This window comes from Neodiprion lecontei, chromosome 2 (assembly GCF_021901455.1).
Source record: "Neodiprion lecontei isolate iyNeoLeco1 chromosome 2, iyNeoLeco1.1, whole genome shotgun sequence".
NCBI lineage: Eukaryota > Metazoa > Arthropoda > Insecta > Hymenoptera > Diprionidae > Neodiprion > Neodiprion lecontei.
In genome coordinates this window covers 6,526,667-6,551,352 of record NC_060261.1, presented here as the reverse complement: position 1 = coordinate 6,551,352, position 24,686 = coordinate 6,526,667, and the positions used below count along the sequence as shown (strand labels likewise).

The following is a 24,686-nucleotide window of genomic DNA, read 5'->3' as shown; positions in this document are numbered from 1 at the left end:
CATCGAATTCCAAATCATCGTTGAAGTTCGTTACTTGATGGTTCAAAACTGAACGAAATGTTGAAACTTTAAAACGTTTAGTTTTTCAGTGGGAAAGAAATCCAAACGAATGTATAAATTTTTGTGAATATGAAGCTGAATGACCTCAATTGACAGAAAGGAGAGTTCGAAACTTACGATTTATTCTTTATTATTGTAAAAAAATAAATCTGTCAAGTTGAGACTGAACGGGAAAATTTAAACTAATATTATTCGTTCCCAGAACTCTTAGTTAATTACGAATAAATCATAAAATAAGCAGGAAGATAACTTGACCTGTAGAAAAATTTCATTGAAATTTAATCAGAATCAGCTTTTCTTTTAACGCTCCTTTAACGAAATTTTAGACATATAATTCATCGATTCAAACATAGTTTTAAAAATCAAATAAATACATTCAGATTTACAGAAATTCGGATTTTTCGATCTCAGTTTTCAACATCTTATCTGGGAAAAAATTTATTTTCAAATAATTTAAGCTCAAGAAAGTAGCTTCACTTGTTAGAATAGTGAAAAAAAAAAAAAAACCAAAAAACAACTGAATATTCATTTAAAAATTTGTGAAAAATGCTGCTAGCTCATATCGCATAATATTATAAATGACCCAAAGGATTGAAATGTTTTCAGGAACTCTGCAGCAGGCCAGTTTTCGTCAACGATGCGCCGACACAGTTCGACGTCATACCTGGAAAAATGGGTGAGTGAATGCTGGAATTTCATTAACAAACCTACAGCCATATGAAAAATAATAATAAACAAATATAAAACTTCTCGAACACGTGTTCTCGTAACAGTTTTTCAAGGGTCACCGCGTCATTTGCATAAAAGCGCATACGCGATACGGATTTATGCATATTTCATTACAGAAAATTATGCGTGCTAACCAGGCCAGTGAAATTAACAACGAGACATTTCCTCCGTTTACATTCGGTCTGCCGGATGAATTTACAGACCACGAATAATCGTCTCGTGCATAGACAACGACGAGATACGTATAATTATACACTTAAGACTCTGCGTTGTACGGTCCTGAGTTCAAATCGAACGAAATCAGATCTTAAACCGGTTCTCTCTTATATACCTACCGAAGTGCCGCCTTCGTCCTCTTGGATCTATTTTCTGAACCTCGTTCCTCTCTTCTTCCACAAGGCCCCTGAAATTCTCCAACGACGATCGTTACGTTTCGTAGCCCTGGGCCGTATTTCAACGGACCATTTAAAAAAAACTTTGCAGTAATTTTCTAATACGACATTCCGATACGTTTTCCTCATAGCTCGCGAGCTCCCCGAGCATGTAACAGCGTGCGTGTATTCAGCAAATATCTATATTCTCAATGCTAGACAGTTGCTGCTGAATTCCGCGTCACATCGGGACGCCCAACGAATAATTCATGAGACGCTTTCAAAATTGTGCCAGTGAAAATATTCGGTAAAAAATAATCTAACACGGATGAATGCAATGTGCACGTATAGTCGTTGAATATGTATATGCATAAATATATATAAATATGGTCGATTAATTATGCTACAGCTATATTTACCATTCGAAAATTCCCGCCTATTAATAAAATAAAACTTTGCTTCGTTGGAACAGCGGTACCTACTTCACGCCTTCTAAACCAACTCTCAATAATTGTATGTGTGAAAATCATTTTGTCCCATTGACTCACTTACTAATGGTGCCGCAGGTTGAATCGATAGATTTTTTATCCCGCGCATTGAGGAGGATCAATTTTCTCAGGTGAATTTAAACAGGAAATTGCTCAGAGTGCGTGCCGGAAATTTCTAAAACGTGTTTGGAGAAAAAAGAAGAAAATAAAAAAAATAAATAAAAATGTGAACACACGAATCGAACGATACAGGCGTTGCACTTTCTAATTTATAGCTATGTAATGTTTATAATGTACATAGTTACACTTTGGAATGCGGACGGTAAGGTTGTGAAATTAGAAGCCACAATGCGTGCGTAAATTTTTCTACGTGCGGGCACCTGTATTCACGTTTTTTTTTTTTCGAAAGATGAAATTATGCTCGAATTATACGGATTTTTCAAATTCAATACGCGCAAAAGTAGGTTTCCGAAAAGCTGAAGATCCGAAAGAATTTGTTTCACTTTAAACGCTAAAAATTAACGAGCAGCTTCCAGTTATTTATTTCGTTACACGTATTGAACTTGGATAATCAGTTCTGACGCTGTTCGTCGAATAAAATTTGTTGTAAACTCGACTCGGATCGAATTCGAACCCTCATTATACGTTCAGCCAGTATAATTCCATTACAATATGCATTTTTTCTTTCTTTTTTGTAATGTTTTCTTGTCAAAGAGCTTGCAGTTCAAATAATATTGCGCAGATTAGCTAACTCGATAATTCTATACAGCAATGATGCGTCGAAGTGCTGATTGTAATGATTTTTAAAATCACATTAACGACGAGAGTTGTTTAAGGACGTACTACAGACGTGTAGGTAAAAATCGTGCTGGGTCAATGAAAATTACACAAATTATTCTCACCTTTATTTTAAACACATTCCCAAAATTCCAAAGCGATTGTCCTAACGATATCACATTTATTTTCCTAATCAATCTTCATGATTTTACATTCTCAACCCGAAAATTTCCCGTAAGAATCGATAAAAAAAATTACAATAAATTACAAGTAAAATAAATCCGGACGATCGCTTAGAAATTTCACTCAGGTGTTTGAAAATAAAAATGCAAACAACTTTTATAATTTTCATTGACCTGGCACGATTTCGACCCACGCGTACATCCTTAAGTTGTCAAATTCGCGAAGGGCTCAATCGTTTTGCACTCTCGTCACGTGTCTGGATAATATATGTACATTAGGTGAAAAAAAGTTGTCCACTGCCAAGTGACCGTCAGGCTACTTTCTACGCGCGCATATGTATAATGATATTGGGTTGTCTTATAGCGTGCGAAGCCTACTTCGTCGATGCTGATCTCGCGACGCGGTTTTGATAGAGGTATTACACAGGTGTTGGTAATTAACGTGTATAACGTGTATAACGTGTATAACGTGTAAAACGCGTCCTGTAGGGGAACTACTTGAAAATAATTCTCTGCAAGAAACCAGCTCGAGGTAATCCGGAATGGGGGCATGGGCACGCATGGAGTATACATATGCATATGTGTTTTACACACACACACACATACAGGCATGCACACTCATAGATAACGTACATCGCTAGAGATCCTTGTTGTCAGTGCGTAACGAACGTCCAGCTTTGTTGTTATTATTATTATCAATTATTACTACCACCATCATTGTTTCACGTACGTTTATAATCGGTATTCTCGATTTGCGGAATCAATTCACGCGGAAAAGTACGTGACTCACGGATTCCACAGCAATAACTAAGGCCTGTGTCCGGAAAACCGCGGATCTGCTACGGTGATCACTTAATTCGAACCTGTTGCAAATTGCAATTCACGAACGAAGGTCGTTGACGGATTTATTTCACGCTGCAGTCTTCGTCTGTGACCGCAGAGGCAATTCTAAAGGAACCGAGTAAAAGATCGCAACCCGTGTGAATTAAAAAGTTAGGAGCGCGGAGAAAAAGAAAAAAAAAAAAAAAAAAAACGGCAGATTTTAGTGAAAACTCCATGTTTTTGGTCAAAAATATCCGTGTCAACTATATTTTTTACTATTAATGTAACGTTTGCGAAGTATATTTTACCAAAAAACCTGACGTGTCTATGTTTTTCTAGAGTTTTGAGTAAAAGCTGTTCTTTCATTCTTTCCGTGAGAATATCAAAAAAGAGACGCTTATTCGTACTCGTCCCCAGTGGAATGTTGGTGTAACAGAATGGAATGTGGGTATTTAATATGTTATTTTTTTTTTTTCGTTCATCATTACACCGCGTTGCATCGAGAATATATTGTATATAAGGTAGAATAAAACGGATTCTACGTTTAAAAGAGAAACTTTATATTGTTAGCGAGGGCTTGGAACAATCATAAATGCGGGCTCTCGCGTTGATTTTCATGCGTACCTTTTTCATTGCGCAGTTAAACAATGCGCTCATTTTATACGCATACCTATACCTACCTACCTACTTACGTTAACAAGTGTTGTAAATATAATGCGGGATGGCGTGTCAGGGTGCGGCCGTATCTTGATGAGTGGGCAAAGTGCGTTATGGTGGTGCCTTGTACGTAGGTACTACACGTTATTACAAAGGCCCGGAATTCGCAAGGCGTTTGTATTTATTATCCATGGCACACGTTAGGCTGAAAGTGAAGTTTACAAGTGCGTGTCTCTCGCTGTCTATTAGCTGAGTAAACGGCATGTGTACTTATTATATCGAACAATGATGAGGTTTGTCCTCTTTTCAAGTTTTAATATCTTACTTTCTTTTTCCTTCAAAAATTAACCAAACCGTTGGTTGATTTTTTCATCAAGATACTCGTGTAACAAAGTTAACCAATTTATGCCGATGAGCTTGGGCGATGGATATAATAGTAGGTTGTTACCTACATCAGGATATTTTCACTTGAGGTTATTACAGTTTATTGCAGACTGATTCGCCAGGCAGTATAACACGTATATTTCACATGCAGTTTCAATAAAGTGACGGAAACTCGAACTACTGTTTAGTTATATCGAGATTTGCAACATTCTCCAATTCAATTCACCGTTCGTCACATTTGTTAGCGAGAATTTGCATAAGCAGCTGGAAATTTATAATAAACTTAAAAAAAAAAATTTGGCATCTTACCGCGAACATTTCTGGAAGGTATGCAGAATTTACTATTCTTCGCCTGTGATTGATTAAGTATAACTCACACTACGACAGTATTTGAATTTGCATCGTTGAATGGTAAGTGTTAATCTCCCATGTAAAAATTTTGATCAACATTTGCTGCACACACCTCAAAGTGATTCAACACGATACACACGGGTTGGATAATATTTTTTTAACCTCTGGTTGGTATTATTTTGAAACATGTTCAGGTTGGTAGTTGGTGGTAGGAACTATAGCATAAACTTTATCAAAAATAGTTGGGGTGAGTCGCACCCCTAAGGTACAGCAAAAATTAAATTATGAACTTGCGTCGTTGGTTTTTGATGCTCTTTATTTTGCAATCCGTTCTGTTTCGAACTTCCTGAGTAACTCCTTTGAAGGACATCCCCTCCCATGTGCTGCACGGTCCTCAACACGAAATTCTATTTTTGAAAAATTGTCGCTACCCTGTATAATGTTCGAATGCATGTCTAACATGTTATATGACATAACAGGAAGATCATATTCTGTTAGAGCACGTTACATTAAACTACCAAAGTCATTCTTTTTCTATTAAATTATTAAATTAATACTACGTACAGTCTATATTGTAGAACTTTTTGGTTGTTCCCAGTTTGCGTATTCAAAGATGTCATGATTTCCATTACAAATAGGGTACTTTGTAAACGTTCCTTGGACACCTTGCAAACTTTTGGATCGATCTTTTACACTTTGCATTCCGTGCGAAAGAAAATCCGTTAGCTACTTCAGGGTGGGCAACTTGGAACTTCTGATGCTGGTCTCCCAATCTTTACTCCCACGTTTTACTGGCAGAATTTAATTTTGCGGAAATAATATGTAGGACTATGTAACGCTTTCAGAGCTCTGAGACGTTTCGTGACTCCGTCTAGTAAGTGTCTTAATGCAGCGTGGCTCTCCTTGTGTACGGGTGACAGTTCGAAAATGGCTTTGACATGCGTTTGTACGATGATGCGCTTGTTGCCGAATCTCTCTGTCAACGTATTCCATGCTTGGTTGTAATTTGCGTCAAAAATTTCCAAAGAATGAACTACCTCGGCAGCCTCATTTATTAAAGCCGTTTTTAAACAGTGAAATTTCTGAATGTTCCTCAATGAGGCATTCGAGCGAATATCAGCGAATCGAATGCGTCATGAAATGAATATCATTTGTCAAATGAACACGAAAAACTCGGTGAATCTGTACGCGGAAATGGTACGTAAGTGTTTAAAAAATGCACCTCCTGCTCCGTCGGTAACGCGCTCTGCGCGGTCATGATTGCAATGAACTCGTCGAATCTGCCGATTATTGAAAAATATTCTTATTCAAAATCCGTTCTCTCTTTTTCGTACACATTTTCATGCTCTTCCGAATCCTCAGTCAATTCAGTTTCCTCTTGAGCCGAGTTGAATAGTTCCCAGCAAGTCTCGAATTCATACTTTTGTTGCTTTAGTTCGAATACCGACACCGAGCTTATGTCTATATCTATTATACCGTGTGTCCCGATGCACTTATAAATGGCGATCGCGTATGGATTTCAATTTCCCGCGGAAACTTTGTACCCAAGAAATTACAAATGGCGCTGCTCATTTGGTTTCACTGATTGTCAGTGTCCCCAGGTCACTGTCCAGTTAGTACAGAGATCAGTGCGAAGGACAAACGAGCCACAGAATTTTATTGGAGACTTGCGACTGCCAATAATCTCTAAATGCTCGATTACAGCGCGTTGTCTCGCTTTTACTTGTCTCTCGTCGCTTCCGTCCTCGCAGAATCGACGCCATGTAATGCTACGTTCCACTATTTGCCCTTGGCTTTTTCTCTACGTTTCCACAGAACACGCTGCGCGCATTTGAGAACGTGTGCTCACTATCCGGCTCGAGAGTCCAAGTTGATTTCCCAAGCGGAAATTTTGGACATTGAACGATAAACTTGCGTTGCTCGTTGGATTTGACGTTCTTTATTCTGCGATGCCACCAGACCCTTCTTCATTGGACCATTTAGGAGTTGCGCAGACGACGAAACTACGACCTAACCTTAAATTCTACGTTAGGGACATTACAGTGGATGCGCGATGAATTGCGCAATCGACGAATATGATCTAGAATCGATTGTAGCGCGTTCTTGCAAGTACGTGACGTCATGGAACAAGTGGCGCAAAGGGTCCGCGTTGAGGTAGTCCGGAGAAAGTTTCGACACTCTTCGTCGTTACGCTATCGCTAGTAGTCGGTTAGCTGTAGGAGAAATTTTTTTTTAACCTTTTGTAAGCTTGAACTTGCAGCTTGAATTTCACAGTGGGGAGGATTCCGTTTGTTTCGATTGCGAGGCAGTAAGTGAGATCGATTGAAAGATGATTTTACGCCGCCATGTTGAAAAGTTCGTTTTTAGCTCCAGAATTTTGATACCGTTCTCCGACTTGTGGCCGTAGCTGAGTTTTTAGTTCGCGTGTTCAAATTCCGACTTCGGGTATTATTCATCTTTCCTTTCGTTATTATCGAGACTTAAGTGTGTCTCGGGAGTTAGTTTTTTTCACACCAATCGTGAGTCACCTTTAGCATAGTTTAGGAAACCGCGCAAGCGTCGTCGTTGCCCTACTGTAAAATAATCACGTGTTAAATTATAAAACGTTGTGACTAAAATTTACGTGTAATTTATTACAGGATTGATCTTGTTAATTTGAAAAATTATATAAAAAATCACATAATAAAACAACGAATCATCGGGTATACTATATCATTCGTGGTTTTGTAATTTATCGTATGATTAATTCGAAAATCGATTATTTTTGGTCAATCTTACTCTCAACTTTATTCTGCAACGAATAGAGAACGTTCTTGCAAGATGTAACAATACAGCGAATAGGCAGAGCTGAATTGCACGGTATGTACCGTTATCATCAGGTTTATAAGCACGTGCCAAGAAGACGCGTTGCACGCACACGTTCGCGATTGATGGCACACAATTTGCTGTGACCCACATCCTCCAGGCTTTATAAGATAGGCAATCGTGTCAGTTATTTGCCGGTCATCTGACCTACACCAATTATATCATTGTTCAAGATGATTTGCGACGTGGGGCCGCGGCGAGAACGAGCGATAATCACATGGGAAAACACCATAAGCAAGGCTCTCAGCTTACCAAAATATATCATTACCTGTAACCGGTGATTTGATTTCTAATTTTCATCGAACCTTGTCAATCATCAACGATTTGGTAGTAGAATTAATAAACGGTGTCGCATAATATCATAATAAAGAGAAAAAAATGAATTCCTAAACCGACGTACTTGTCTCACAATCAGCCAAAAATTCGCATCTTCGTTGCACACATATGGATTATATGAAGGCGAATCGATCCGGTGTATAAAGAATATAATTCCCGAACCTTAAAAGATACGCGTCACGTTGAAAAATCCGATTAGCATATAATTTGCATAATCGACTGCTGGGTAATTGAATAAACAATAAACGTTTTGCACAATTCAAATGGTTGCGTGATTTTGTTACATAAACCTACATCGTCACGACCGAACAATTATTTTAGACCAGGCTTATAAACAATATATGTATATGTGCAGTGTACAATGTATATACTACAAGCACGTCTAGATAACAACTAAGTGAATACGTGTAGAATAATACACGAAATAATAGCGAAAAGGAGAACAATACTTACAATTACGAGATCGACACGTAAACAAATAAGCCATCAATACGATTCACCGCATGTCTTTTGATTACGTGGCTGCAGCTCGCACCGTGCCGGATATGGTGACAACGGAAGTACGTCAATGCGTACGGAATATATTACGTATGTAATTATTCAACTGGACAAAAACAAAACTGTTCTTAAAAATGTAGGCAGGCACGGATGACACCACGTGCACAATTGCGCACAAGCCGTATGAACTTCGTAGCTTTAATCATATATAGTATTGAAGTTCGAAACCAAATTTTGAATGTTCGGATGTTCAGAAAGTGACGTCATCCAAAATTTTTTTCTCCTTGACGTCATCGATCTATATAGGCGAAAATCAGCTAGCCGAATTTCTCAGTCTGGAAACAACCGCGCAGTAGAGCGGACGGATGCGAATCGCGCTCCGCAGATTTCGAGTATCGGATTCTCTACCTCCTGGATCCTGCGATCCGGGTCCACTTCCTGGTGAAAATCGACTGCCAGGACAAGCGGTCCGTAGTTCTGGATGTCCAGGTCCTTGACCTGGTGGATCTCGACTTCCAGGACAAGCGCTCCGTAGTTTCTGCGCTCCAGGTCCACCACGTGGTGAAACTCGACTTCCAGGACAAGCGGTCCGTAGTTCTGGATGTCCAGGTCCTTGACCTGGTGGATCTCGACTTCCAGGACAAGCGCTCCGTAGTTTCTGCGCTCCAGGTCCACCACGTGGTGAAACTCGACTTCCAGGACAAGCGGTCCGTAGTTTCTGCGCTCCAGGTCCACCACGTGGTGAAACTCGACTTCCAGGACAAGCGCTCCGTAGTTTCTGCGCTCCAGGTCCACCACGTGGTGAAACTCGACTTCCAGAACAAGCGGTCCGTAGTTCTGGATGTCCAGGTCCTTGATCTGGTGGATCTCGACTTCCAAGACAAGCGCTCCGTAGTTTCTGCTCTCCAGGTTCACTACCTGGTGAAACTCGACTTCCAGGATAAGCGGTCCGTAGTTCTGGATGTCCAGGTCCTTGACCTGGTGGATCTCGACTTCCAGGACAAGCGCTCCGTAGTTTCTGCGCTCCAGGTCCACCACGTGGTGAAACTCGACTTCCAGGACAAGCGCTCCGTAGTTTCTGCGCTCCAGGTCCACCACGTGGTGAAACTCGACTTCCAGGACAAGCGGTCCGTAGTTCTGGATGTCCAGGTCCTTGATCTGGTGGATCTCGACTTCCAAGACAAGCGCTCCGTAGTTTCTGCTCTCCAGGTTCACTACCTGGTGAAACTCGACTTCCAGGATAAGCGGTCCGTAGTTCTGGATGTCCAGGTCCTTGACCTGGTGGATCTCGACTTCCAGGACAAGCGCTCCGTAGTTTCTGCGCTCCAGGTCCACCACGTGGTGAAACTCGACTTCCAGGACAAGCGGTCCGTAGTTCTGGATGTCCAGGTCCTTGACCTGATGGCTTTTGACCTTCCGGACTAATATTCAAGTTTACAAGTTTGATTATTGAAATCGTCATGTTTTGTACTATCAAACCAATATGCATGCTTCAGATAACATTTTGAATCGGAAAAAAAAACCGAACGACCAGAATCAACAAATTGCAATTGGTGAATAATTGGTACAGTATACACAGTAATACATGACAATAACGTCGTTCAATTAGAGCTAAAATTGCTGTGCGTCGTGTTTCAAATCGGTTGGCATTTAGCTGATTGTTCTGTGGTATTTTTTCAAAATCACAATACGTTATACTTACATGCATGTGCAAACGTGATTTGTAGCACTATATAAAAAAAATTCTTACGGGCAAATTCAGTTTACTTCTTGTAACTGTTGCGAAAATTTAATGCTCGTGCAACATTAAATCTGATTTTGCGTTGCAATAACCAAAAAGGGATCGACTGTAGCGCAAAACGGTTAGGCGTACCTCGTTTTTCGTAATCCCAACAATGTTCAAACAGTTTTTTCAACGACACATGTTTTACTCAATTTTCCTAGTTACTGTAACAAATAAAATTTTTCTCAGTGAAGTACGTTGTTACGATATTTCGACGGTGACACTATTGTGGCCCCAGATTTCCATTGTACTCGGGTATATCAGAATATCATGCATTTCACATTGCATAATAGGCGTAATGCCGCAAGTCGCATGTCATTTGTCATTTTTATCCCAACAATCAACAACGTTGTTATACCGGCTCTGTCGCAATTAGACCCTGCTAGATCACAGAGTCGCCGTTCGTTGTTCGTGAATTCCATAGAGAGCGAAAGTGAATCGTGTATAAACCGCATGCGGAAAAAGCGAAGTAAGTGTCTCGCGTTGAACAAACCCGCGCCTGCAACAAAGCACAAAGCCACATGTTGAGAAACCTATTCTCCAGATGAAGAAACAGAGGTCGACATGTCCGACTTTTCTCAGAGAGGAACTCGAGTGACGCGATGTTCCTGAATCGCTTGTACCTACGTTTATTTTTTAATTTGGGTGGGCTGATTATAATCCTAAGAAGTACGGAATAATTCGGAAAAAGATTGAAGCCTGCGGCACAAAAAATACGTCTAGTAATATTTTGCTTTCCGTACAAAATAACAAGTGTTAAAAATTCGATAAAGCAAAAATTCTACGGAAAGATTGAGATGAACGTATTTCTCGCAATATGCAATAACGCATCAAAATTAAATTAACGCATCTACAGATAGTTTGAATCACCGAGGCGTTACGGGACTTGTTTTTGTTCGATCTAAAATGAAATTTCGTACGTTGTGTTCTGTGCAGGAAATTGATCAAAGCCTAACGTGCAGGGGCCTCGATTAGGCAATTAACGTAATTTTTTTTTTTCACGCCAAACATTTGCGCCACCGAATGAGTCAGATTGCAGGAAAGCAAATCCAGGTGTCTCGGGTGAAAGTGACAATAAATATTGTCCATAATACAACGTCGATTCACAATTTTTCGTATTATTCACTAATTTTTTAAACATTAACAATTCCTTACGTTAAATATGTAAATATATGATTGTAATTAAATACGGCATTGTACCCGAGTAACGAAGTAAAATCTCTGTAAATCCAGGGAAATCCTAAATCTAAGCGCGCATTCAAGTTTCCTTCACACTTCCACTGCTGTGCATAAACCGCCTGGCAATAAACGTAGACTAATACTGCGATATAATGCGAACGCCGTAGAAAAACTTGAAACACGGGACTACAAATAAGCGTAGAATTAGGTTCGGAAGAATAGTAATTATACGTAAATTCCCAGAGAAAAACTTTTAGTTCATACATACTGCGGCAAGAAAAATATACATATTTTAACACCGTATGCGTTAGGTTGTAATTAAATTTTAACAACAACGAATTAGATATGCAGAAGTAACGTTATTGGAACGATTTGTATTGAGGAAAAAACCATTATTTCACGCTTCTAGGATTGTCTGAAATTTAGTTAATCACGTGAGATGTTCATATTTTGAAATTATAGTCCCTTCAAAGTAATTATCAAATTGATAAAAACCAAACATTAATCCCAATCTTTCGTTACGATAATGGTACTAAACTTCAAAATCGTATAAAGCTCTTTTACAACCAATTGAACAAGGGAATTAAAAAAAATCTGTGCCATTTTGTTTTCAAAAAATAAAAAAATTCCCCACAATAATCCATGCAATAAATAACAACTATGCAGTAAAGAAAGATCCATTTTTTTCACTCACATCCTTCTTCATGCTCCTCTACAACCGTTGATCTCTACATGAATTGAGTCTTTGGAGTAGATACATACGTTTTACCTTAAGTATCCTCGCGGAAAAGGATTTCCTCTTCACGCAAGTGTAAAAAAAAATGTAGAACAGTCGACGTGCTGGTTTCTTTTCCTTTTTTCGTAACTTCGAACGGGCGTTATCCTCATTACTATACCGGAGTCCTTCCTCGTTCCAGGTGACAAATGGCTGGTGTCCTGCCTGGGAGTCCTTCACCTGAGCAAAGGACTATTCTACAGAGTGGTCCCCGCGGATCAGGGCTTCGGGGGCACAACCGAGCTCCCGGGATCACCGACTGCCGAGTACGCGGGTGTCTTCAGGTTCCGGTTGTGGTGGTGCGGGGCCTGGGTCGAAGTCCTCGTCGACGATCGGCTTCCCGCCGTCCATGGGAGACTCGCCTTTGTCCAGAGCCGGCACAGCGACCAATTCTGGCCTGCTCTTCTCGAAAAGGCTTACGCAAAGTAAGTTTCGTTACAATTTTCAAGTGTCAAGCGATCGTCCCGGTGCGCATTTCTGTGCAAAGACCAATTTCAAATTTCGCAGTTTTTACGAAAAGTAGGCGCGTTAAACTTCTTGAACATAGCTATAAGCCGTCATTCCTCACAGAGCAATCTGGACTAGGTTGCGTTAGTTGCGCGGGTCGACGACCGTTGAACGTTGACTGTGGATCCTGATCAACAATTTGATTATACCTTTGCACTCTGCGTTTATCGCATACTTCGATCCGGAAAAGTATCGCAGATATATATGTATAAATGTATGTATAACTGCACTTTTGTGATGGATTAGTGACCAGGAGGTAGATTGAAGAATGAAGAAGGTTTAGTTGAAATCCGGTCAGGTATATAAATTTGTTTAATTGTTGGGCAAACGATCAAATTACACTCGTTCAAAATCAAGTAGCACGCGTATTGCTGAAATTTTCATCAAAAAGGTAAACAACATTGATTGACCTGAACCGAAAGTTGTAGGAAATTCTAATTAACGAACTGATTTTAATTTGTATCGTAGATGAATAGAAAAAAAATTATAATCGGATCGTCGCTCTTTCGTTGCTTTATATCTGCACGCTCGTGCCGTTGATTTGTTCTTATTGTTGAAAATGATCAATTGATTCCAAGCTATCGAGACTTCCGTGCAGAGACTTGATCTTATGGGGATTCGAAACACTTTCTAGTTGTACAGTAGATTTTACGGCCGCGACTGCAGAGCGTTGATAATAGTCGTAATAATCTAGTCATACTTCGGTGTGTCGGTTTACCTCGAGTGGGTTTGCTACAGGCAATATATTGCTTCGACTTTATTGTGAGTTAAATTATGCGTGTAAGTATCGCAAGCGCAGCCATGCAGAAAAAAGAAAAATTTATCCCTAGACATTTTTTTTCTCGCAATACTCTGTAGAACAATGTTCTTTTTTTTTTTATATTCCTTTTAAACATATCAGATTCTTAAGTCTGACCAGCAAATCATGAATTCGTCTCTGATTTTTTATAAACATTTAGATAAATTTTTTACGCGCACTGTTCCATTTCTACGAAATTGTCTCTTTATTCGTTAATTACTCTGCGAAGAATTAAAGTTTTTTTCGAAGCTTTGTTCGTCATAAAGAAATGAAGACATTCAACAGAGAGGTTGAAGAATCTATAGAATTCATCGCTCAAGTTTAAATAGTAATTATGCAGGCTGATGTTGTTTGCGGAAATGGCGGAAAGAATTTTTCGAAAATATGGTAATAATTGTGTAACTCGTTGTAAAAATTGACAAATTTACAAATATTCAATACGATAATTACTGCTTATCGATATTTTATTTTTATGCTTACCGTTACAGGTTTCCGTTATTGTATAATTATATATAGCGATATGGTAAAAGTGGAAGGAAGTTGTGTACGATATATCCACGTGGAAATTATTATTATCGTTGCTACCCAATTATTATTGTTATTGCGTAGCCGCTATTACCACGTATATAGTATATTAGACTTCTGCACAGAAGGATAATAATTATAGACGCTATTGGGTAAAAGAATCGCCGTGAGCGCTTATAATATTTAAATTATACACATAAACATTTGTTTTTTTAACTCTAAAATATGAAAAAAAAAATTAATGATATTCGACGAGTAGACAGCGATTATACTTCCATAAATTCAATGTTTTTCGACTCGTTTGCTGAGTGAAGTTAATTCTTAATCGGAAGTGATAATTGTACGAGTAATTTAGCCTAATCAGCAAACTTAACGTTTTACTAGTTCTAATCTGTACAAGGAACTTGAAATACATCTTCATGAATGAGAAGATGATTTCGCACTGTCGATTCTACGACAGAATAGCAATCTTTAAAAAAAAAAACTGAATCTTGATTATCGAGTGGTAAAATATTTTATTGGTACATAGTAAAACAATTACTGGATATGAAATTTAGTTAATCAAATACATGCGTAATCTATGAAATGCCTTTCTAATGCCCGATATGTCTGTATCGTATTTCGTACCAATTACGCAGCTGTTGGTATATTTAGAAGGTAAATATAAAAATTTGTCACTCGCTTGAATGTGCGGCTGCGTATATATCCACACACGAATCGACAATTATCCGACATTTTTGCGATCCGAAAAATTCGTTCACTCTATTTCTCGCTACTCTCTTTCCCTCTGATTTTTCCAACCAATATCTCATGTTTTTTTCGGTTGCTGCAGAGGTATACATGTAAATATGTAATATGTATACAAATCGCAACTAATTCTATAGATGCTCGCATTGTATCGAGTAAATTTTACAACGGTTAGTGCCCACGTGTCTGGTAACCTCGTAGTTGGGCGAAAGTCCGAGATACCAGAGTAACCACATTAAAGTTCAAGTATAAACTGAGGTCAGACTTCTCACGAAAGCGACACCCATTATAACTATAGATATGCAAGACGCGTTTCAAATCTCGAAGGAGGCAACCGGACGGTACGTTGTCCAGTTACGTAGAACGTCGAGGGTGCGCTGACCCTGCGAGAAACCAATCATGCAGGCAACCAGGAATCAGGCCCCCGGTGAAAGTACCTTAGACGCGTAATGTATGTACATGCCTATAACCCGAAGCACGCTGAATCACAGCTCCGAGGATATCCATCGACGCAAATCTGCCCCCCCCCCGCACGTAAAAATTATTTCAAAGTAGTTTATACGCGTTCGTAAGACTATGATGTCGATGCTTTCCATTCCTGCTTTTTATCGCAGGCTCCGCCTCTGGTATTCGATTTTATCACACGTCCAACGATGATTAGGATGAATCGGCAGGGATGAACGATGTATGTAGACGGGATGTTTTTAAAACCAGCACATCGATAGTAGATGGAAAATGGTAAATGTTGAGGTGTTGACATCGTCAAGTCGATAGTAAATTAAATTTGACTGTCCCAACGTCAGACGGTAACTTGTCTATAAATAGCAAATACACGTTACTAAGTTTGACGACGATGATCTGTATTTGTTATTGAATTTCTTAATTTATTATACAATAAATATTGTATACTTATTTTTAAAAATGACGATAATTTAAAATTTTGAAATTTTCGCGCTTGTTTTCAACACCGATGCCGATATTTTTTACTAACATCGCCGATCAAATGACTTGGCTGCTCTGAATCAGAGAAAGTGGAGGAAAGGAGAAAAAAAACCGTTTGAAAAATCTCCAATTTCATTTCTCCTTTGTCTCATCAGGTCCAGATGGCGCCACGTATGATCCATGAACTATGTAACTATGTATGTCACATTGTAAAATGTTAATTATCTCTGCGAGTTGAGTAGGGTGGAAGTACAACCAACCTCGGAAGCGGAAAATGCAATTCGGTTCTACTTCTTCCAAGAGTCGATAATTCCGTACCTGACACCCCGGAATCTTCTGTTATCTGGATTCCAGTATCCGAATGGCATCGATCTTGAAGACGAGGCGTGTTACTCGCGCGTTGTGTTTTCTAATGGAAATCTAGGGCTCCGGAGTTCTAGCTACTTGGCATGCCGGTAGCTCTCGGGCGAGATCGTGAGCTCCGAGCTTTCTATCTGAAATATTTCCGTTGAGGAACTCGACGATTTCTTATCGATTTATTCGGCCCTCGACGCCTTACGCATCGATAAATAATACTGTCTGAAGGAAAAAAAAAAAGAATTAACGGACGAATCACGTGGTGTAAAATGTGTATAGAAAACAGAAATCGCTAAAAATACTTTGTCTGTAACTAAAATGTAGGTAGCTACTTCTTGTAACCGGAAGTATTTGTCTCTGCTAAATTTCTCTCGCTTCGCGAACACATCCTTGGAAATATATATTTTAGATATTCTGTTTTAACTAATCGTCATGCCTACGTAATATCCTCTTAATTACATAACCGGTCGTGTCTGCACGATTTTGAAGACATTCGATATGCAATCTAATATTATATTATGTTCCCATAAAATAAGGAGCGTATTTATGCAGAAGTTTCTCTATACATGCTACGTAATACGGCACATCTTTCTTCTAAGGTTTAAAAACAACATCGTTACATCATCGTATATTATACACTATTGTCACGCAAAAGTTTTGAGTATATTTGTTAATCTAAAATCAAAAAAATGCTTACCACTTGTTTCGTATGTTTCAATTGATTTTTTTTTATGTTCGTGATTATCTAAACGATTAGAAAAAATATAAATGAAAATCCTTGTAGGATTTATCTCCGTGCCAAACTTAAAAATTTGGCAAACTGGAACCATGGCTGTAATGATAGAGATGAAAAAATTTCGGTTACGGACAAGTCGGTTAATCGTACCTTGACATTTTGCAATTTGATCGTAAATCGTAATATTGAACAAAGAGAGACGTGGTTTCTGTATCACGATTTTGTGGATCTTCGAATCTGTCCGCATGTCTTCTCCGAAACTTTCTCCATGAGTGACCCGTATTATCTAAACAAGTTACTACCAACCACGTCCAGAAATATTTTGCAAACATTTAATGCAGCTTGCATTGAAAGTTTCACGTTAAGAATCGTAATCAAAGGTCTCATCTCCAAGCTTCTCGGTATGACCCTGAAACAAGTACGTCGCTTGTCTAGAACCACGTCTGACATTTGATCCACGACGTCTTTTCCAAGTGTTTGAAAAATTCTTTCAAAAATATTTCCAGCTTTTACGTTCACATAGTTGAGAGAGGGGAAAGAGCTTGCAGCCCTCACGCCTCTCGTTAATTTATCGCTCGCAAAGAGAGAACGTTCGATCACCTTGACGTTTAGTGTTCTCGTTCGCAATGCCTTCCAGCGAGCAAGCCACTTCGTATCGCGTGCATATTATGATGCGGATAACGAGTTCGTAAACTTGAAAAATGTGGAATACCTAAGATCCTGAGACTCGAAGTTGGCGCAACTCGTTCTAAGGAAGCGCAAGCTTAACGTCCCGTCTAACTAATGTTACGAAAGCAGTAAACGTCAGAACAGCTAACCCGAGAATTATAGCACCATTAACATATCGATTCGATTGAGTTCCGTAAAATACATGAACCAGATTTCTTAGGCGTCATTTTTTATCTTCTTTTGTTTATATTATAAATGCCTTATCGCACGACACAGCGCACGATGTTGTATTCATTCGAATACATGTACACGAACTGGGCAGTGAACTCTTGACAGTTGCTTTTACTTGGAGCCAAATAACAGGAGGCTCTCATCACTTCGGTATCTACAAGCGCGTCCCTTTCTGAATTATGACGGTAAAGAACACGAATCGTCCGTCTGACATGACCAAATAACTGTCAGCACGATCGGTTTATATGCACCAACAGGAGTGTCGACAGAGCGGTAACCAATGCGTGTAAAAAAGGACTGGAACAGAGACAGAAAATGATAGACAATTTACTATGACGTACACATATACGATACTAATAGTAATTACGGAATGTGGTTATAGGGAGTGACAGACGCAGATACGTAGATGGCCATAGAAAATTTCATACCGCATTTAACTTTCTCTCGGTTATTTTTTCCATTAATCTGTTACAACGACTCGCTGTACAAGCTAGGCGGCCTCGCTGTACGGTGTTAATTGGATCTGGTATCTCTGTCTGTGGATTTGAATGTAATTGTCAAGTATTTTCGAGCACAGACTGCCTGCCGAGGCCACAACTGTACGCTTATACACATTCGCCTGTGCTGAGAAAAAATTTTTTTGTCTTTCAATCTTTGAAAAATGGACGAAAAAATACAGGATTCGGTTCGTCGTCCTCGGCAGCCAGAGTCGAGGTGAAAAGATCATGGTGCCTGATGATCGAAACGAATCGACGATCATACGCTTCGAGTAGCTCGATGACGATGGTACGAGAAATACTTTCACCAAGTGCTCGAGGTCGATCGCGCTTCTCTAAATTAAGAATAACATAATCGACGTCCCGTTTCTGCCCTGGGCCATCCACGGCTTGAATTCCTTATCGAAATCTCCGCGGAGAGGTTATTATCGTAATTACTGCAAAACAACGTCTCAGCAAAATAACTTGTGAACGTAAATACCTGGGAACTTCCTCATTGGCGTTATTATGGTCATATTCTTCTGAAATCGTCATCGTGACGAATCATATGTGCGTTTAAAAAAATTCCGTAATACCTATTCAAAAACGCGACTGGATCCAAAACGAACGAGATCGATTAATTCCGCCGTGATTAGACGGAATTATTTAATTTATTTAATCGATCTCTAATTCGTAACAGGACAGCTACATACCTGTAATTCCGCCCCGTTCAAGTCAGGCAATTCTTCCATGAATATAACGAATCGCATGTGAGTTAGAGAAGCAGCGACGAGTTAGGAGAGAGGTGCAAGATTTTTGCCGAGATAACTACATACACGTATACATGACGTTCATTTCACCGCGGATGTAGCTACTTAGGTGCTAACAACCAGCCGAGGTATGTTTAAGAAGCCATAACATTCGCTCTCAGAGCACATGGTCATTATTATCGGCTGGCTAACTGCTGATTAGAATTAAAATTACGGCCTCCAGACCGACAATGAAGCCTCTTTTGGCTGTATGAAGGGTCGGAATAAGTACTCTGCACAAATTTTGCTCTCCCCCATTTTTAGACGCAAACATTCAGCTACCTGGCACTGGTAAATCGGTGGCCGATCAAGATCTCCCAGTGACGAAATCTCTCCTGAAAAAAAAAATTATACAAATGAAATTAAATCAAAGTGTACGACAGTGACGATTAAATGTGTGATTTTGACGGTTCAATCATTCTGCAGGTGAGATTTTTCAAAAGAATATTATGGATGATAACCGGTAAGTCCTGTTTCTTTCCAGATTACACGGGTCCTACGAGGCCCTTAAATACGGCACCCTGTTGGACGGACTGTCGGACCTGACAGGAGGAATCACAGAAAGCATAGCCATTCGGCAGGATCCAACTGCCTGCGGGCGAGCGTTGGCCAAACTGTTGGACATGACTTCGCTGATCACATGCACCGTAAACACGAGCCAACAACAGGTGATCAGTCGCTCAGAATTACTTCAATTTCGTGAAAATTCACGTGTCGTATTACATGCGTTATATTACGGAGGGTGTAGAGCTACGCAACCAATCACCTATTCTGTTTCAGATTCGCTCGAGTACAGAGAAACTCGCAAATGGAATACAAATGGGCATAAACTACAGACTTTACGCCGTTGAACGAGTAAGTTTACGGCATGAAATATCTTTGATCAAATTAATTTTCTACTTCGTGAAACCTACTAAGTATATCCTCGTAATTTCTTTATAAAATTCCTTATAGTGTCGATGGACACGATTCCATGTACCCGATAAATAGAATGTACTGTTAAATCAGAATCTCACGTTCAGTGATTTCTTGAGTATCCAAAGCATCGAGAAAACTTTATTCAATGATTACGGTATAATGGTTTCGATTGAAACCTTGATACAGTGTCGATTCTTCATTCTTCTCACATGACAGCGAATGAAAGTTCCAGTTTTTGATATTTATAAGAGCACCAGTATCCCCAAACCCTAAAAACATATATGGATCAGCGCAGTTACACACTGATCAGATTCCTTCGAACACAAACAGGTCGAAACCTTCAGCAGCGAAGCTGTGCAGCTTGTAAAATTAAGGAATCCTCTTGGTCCAGGGGGAGAATACATCGGTGCTTGGGCACGAGGTGGTCTCGAATGGGACGAAGTACCACCGGTGGAAAGAGAGCGATTGGCGGTACGAAACATGGCGGAGGGAGAGTTTTGGTAATACATATCAGATGAAAAATTGAGCGATGTTTTTGTAATATTTCGTTTCGTCTCATATTTCACGTCGTATCGTAGGATTTCTTACTCGGATTTTGTAAAGACCTTCACTCATCTGGAAGTGGTACACCTCGATGCTGAGACCTCGCGGGACGAACCTTCGCTTCATAGTAAAAACACCTGGCAGATGAAACTTTATCAGGGTAGCTGGAGGCGGGGAGTTACGGCGGGAGGATGTCGAAATAATCCAGGTTTGATAATTTTTCATCAGTACTGCTCTGTGAATAAGTAACTTTGACACTCTCTGAGGATGCTTGATATTCTCTGTACGATGTATAATCGTTCCCAAACAGTGATCCGTTAAAACTTGATCAGTCATCGCGTTATTTCTCGCACACTGCTTCTCATTATACCGAAAACTTGATAATTCCAAACGCAAGTAGAGCTTTAAACTCCGGAAGAATGAATATCCACTCACTCATGCATGGTTATGTGGTTATTCGTCATTGCAATTAACGACGATTGAGAGTCAAAAGTCAATGACGTGCACAAGAAATTATACTACCCACACCGTAGTACCGTTTGACGTGTCAACAATAACGATTAACGTCAACGGGACGCGCTCATTTAGTGAATTATACAGATTAATCGCAATTACAGAAACATTCCACATCAACCCGCAACTGCATTTAATCCTCAGTGAGATGGAGGAAGTCATTGTATCCTTGAATCAGCACTCCATCGTCGAGCCTAAGGTATGTGTAAAATATAATGTAAATGGAAAAGGACGAATTATTCAACTGTTGACTGCAGTGTGAATAGAGAAAATTGAATGAAAATTGATATTCACACAGGTAGTAGGATTCACGGCGTACACTTTACCAAAGAATAGCACAGAGTCGATAAACAAACAATTTTTCAAGAAGAACAAGTCTCTGGTAAACTCTCAGTACACAAACAGCCGGCAAGTCAGCCACAGATGTCAGCTGGACCAGGGTGGCTATCTTCTTATTCCTACGACATTCGAACCCACCCAAGAAACGAGTTTCACCCTCAGGGTTTACAGTAGCAAACCTCTGAAGCTAAAGTACGTATGTTGGAAGTAAAACAAATCATTCCGTGATTAAGTATACTTGATAAAAAGAAAAATAAAAAATTGACACGTTATTATTTTCCTTGCGTATTCTCCCTCGACAGATTACTCGATACTCCACCGTCTCTGATAAAACCAGCCATCGTCAAAGCTCACGGTCTCGAAGGAAAAGGATTTTCGCAATACGAGGCGGTGTTCCTACAACTCGCCGACGAGCATAAAACCGTAAATGCCTTTGAGCTCCTGGAACTCCTGGAGGCTTGTCTACCGAACGGTATGCTGGAACGGTTTCACTCTATTATACCCACAGTTTCACTACATCGTGTCAAATTATCCAAGTAGATTCTCGCTGATTGAGCGTCTAACATCCGCACGTAAATAGAACCCATTATCATGCTCATCAGCTGTTTATCCAGACATGCTGAGATAAAGTTTCGTGATTCACTTCAAGGTAAAATGCAGTCTTTTAATTTATGTGTGGATACCTATTTGGACTTGAAGGTACAGGCTTGAGCTCCGGAATTTTTCTTAAACGTATAAATGCGTATGTGGGAAACCTGAAGAGCTGGATATGGGCCGGTTCCTTATCTTATACCTACTTCGTATCATAACGTTTACTTATGGCTGTAGATAAATCCAAACGACGACGTTCTCACTTCCGTTTCAGACTACATAAAGAGCTGCGCCAGTTTGGAAGTATGCAGACAAGTCGTCTTAACGATGGATGTATCCTTGTGTTATTCTGTACAATGGTTGAAGCTTATCGTATTGTATCTACCGAGTTTTAAATCCCACCCGATGTTTAATATCTCTAAACGCATATTGTAAAGATGGGTCTGTGAACAATCGACAACTTTGTGGACCTCATGGCCATCGATTTTTTTTTTTTTTTTTTTGTAGTATCTGTATGAGGATTTATTCCGACGAAAAATTATCTAGACTCTGTTTCGTGTTTGGATCGAACTCGATTCAACCTTTTGACCGTGGAGCTTTCACGAATTTCGAGAAACTTGCGGATTGAAGAATAAATAATTCGAAAGAACGTCACGAAATATTTTGAGTAACTATTTTTACCGTGTTTGTGGAATTTTTTCACCTCACGATGTCGGGTTAGAATTTTCATTCCTGTCTGAAAATCTGATGGCTTGCATAAAATCTTTAAATAACACGAAGGAAAACAATAATTTAATCAAACAATTAAGTATTCATCAGACATAAACGTATTTTCATATATTGTTTTTCTAATTTTATACTGTGAAAAATATTATTTTTTAACCCATTTTATGAAAGTTCTCGAATTTCATGAAGGAGGTGAAGATATTGCCAAGATAAATAACTTCCATATATTGTAGTTTGGAGAAAACTCACCTTACGTTTAGTACGGCCTTAGATAAAAAGTCACGCGCGTTAATTCATGCCATATTTAAATGCTTCCTTGACCAATACCAAGCAGAGTTCCGGCAGTGGGAGGTTGAAGTTCAACGACTTCAAAGATCTGATATCAAGCCTGAAGTTCTGGCAGCACTCGTTTAGAAATCATACGAAAGAAAAGACGGGTATACTCAAGGCGGAAAGACTTAGAGACGCACTCCTAGAAGTTGGTTAGTATCAAACATGATTCGTCTAGTTAAAAATCAACCAAAGCGTTTTGACCTTTCAAATGCTGCAGCTAAATGCTTAGTATAAAGATGGAATAATACTACAAGTTATAAATTGTAAATTAACTATCAATATCCGTCTAAAATTATGAAAACCGTCAAGCTTTTGGTTTGGGAAGAACTTTCTCTGACATTTCTAATGTCCAAATTTTCCTTTTCGAATTGAAAATGCCAGCAATTTTTACGTGACAGTCTCTGTCCAAACATTATTTGTAAAAGCTGACATCTCGTTTTGGTTCTCCAGGCTTTCAACTCAACACGGATGTCCTGTCGATTCTCGTTCTCCGATACATGCGGAAAGATGGAACTCTGAGATTTGGTGACTTTGTGTCTGCGATTCTACACCTTAGTGTTGCTTTCAGTAAGAAATTTCCCCTCATACGTACGCTGAGAATAACATTTTCCATAATCTGAGTCACTGATCAGTTGTTCAATGATTCTTCAAATATTTTGGAACACTGATAACAATTTGCGATAAGACAAATTTGGGATTATCTATCGTCCAAGGGATCAGGGATGAATTATTTAAATTACGGAATAATGTTTCTCAACATACATTATTAGTGTGAATAATTACAAACGTTTATATTTTTTTTATACTACAACAGTCACGCATTTATTCTACAGATATATTCGAGAACAAAGACCCTCTACAGAATGGCACGATAAAACTGGGATTATCAGAGGTACGCATGCATCACGTTTAATTCGATATACATAGTCTGGTAAGTTTCCAGTCAGGGTTGATTCTGTGCTGAAAATTCTGATTCCTTTTATTTCAGTGGCTCCGGTCATCTTTAATGTGCTGAAATGTGATGGCGCTTTACGAAGACCACATATGACTAGCTGAGTGTATTTTTCGAACGTTGTAGATAGTATAATAATTGCGGAAAAAAAAGTTGCTGCTAGTTATAAATTAGCCATATTAATGATTAATCGTTATTGTAATTATTCTTTATGAACCTCGTCGTAAAATGATAACATCCAAATGGAACGTTACTATTCTACGTATACGATGATATGACTAAGCCTACCAATACACGTTGAACTCATTCCATATGCTCTCATACGATGATGAACTCAATTCGTCTTTAAGGACCCATGTACAAAAACATACCGTACCTATAAGCATGTTGTACTCATTAAATAAAAATAATTCTATTTTCTACATCTCCTTCCTTCAAACTTGACAAATATCAGAAAAATAATGTCTGCTCAAAATCAATCGCAACCAGTGATGAACGTCCACTTGGACTTTCGACACATGGGAGTTTCGATGCAAGATCGTTAGGCATATCTGCCAATTACATGAAATGCGAAAGCCTCAGTGAATAACATGTTCGACATGACAATTAAACTACTTTTGTGACAAATTGCGAAAAATCATATCTATTTAAAACAATGACACGCAAGGAAACTTGGGGTAAGAATTGTACTGTGCAAAAACAAGCATTTTTTCAAG

At 39.2% G+C, this 24,686-nt stretch overlaps 1 protein-coding gene across 3 annotated transcripts in view; it reads left to right on the top strand.

Moving 5' to 3' along the window:
• LOC107217041 (calpain-C) overlaps positions 1-24,392 on the top strand; it is a 38,730-nt gene extending 14,338 nt beyond the window's left edge. For 2 of the 3 annotated variants that reach the window (XM_046730242.1, XM_046730241.1), the window contains 14 exons: positions 667-736; positions 12,400-12,682; positions 19,540-19,723; positions 19,836-19,910; positions 20,304-20,473; positions 20,552-20,724; positions 21,134-21,228; positions 21,328-21,560; positions 21,671-21,840; positions 22,234-22,292; positions 23,020-23,167; positions 23,469-23,585; positions 23,852-23,910; positions 24,007-24,392. In XM_046730242.1, the coding sequence (XP_046586198.1) occupies positions 667-736; positions 12,400-12,682; positions 19,540-19,723; positions 19,836-19,910; positions 20,304-20,473; positions 20,552-20,724; positions 21,134-21,228; positions 21,328-21,560; positions 21,671-21,840; positions 22,234-22,292; positions 23,020-23,167; positions 23,469-23,585; positions 23,852-23,910; positions 24,007-24,033 (1,863 nt within the window). In that variant the 3' untranslated portion in view covers positions 24,034-24,392. Of the gene's footprint in view, positions 1-666; positions 737-12,399; positions 12,683-19,539; positions 19,724-19,835; positions 19,911-20,303; positions 20,474-20,551; positions 20,725-21,133; positions 21,229-21,327; positions 21,561-21,670; positions 21,841-22,196; positions 22,293-23,019; positions 23,168-23,468; positions 23,586-23,851; positions 23,911-24,006 lie in introns of those variants that run through there. The other variant, XM_046730243.1, reaches the window with a different exon arrangement.
• The last annotated feature ends 294 nt before the right edge of the window (positions 24,393-24,686 follow it).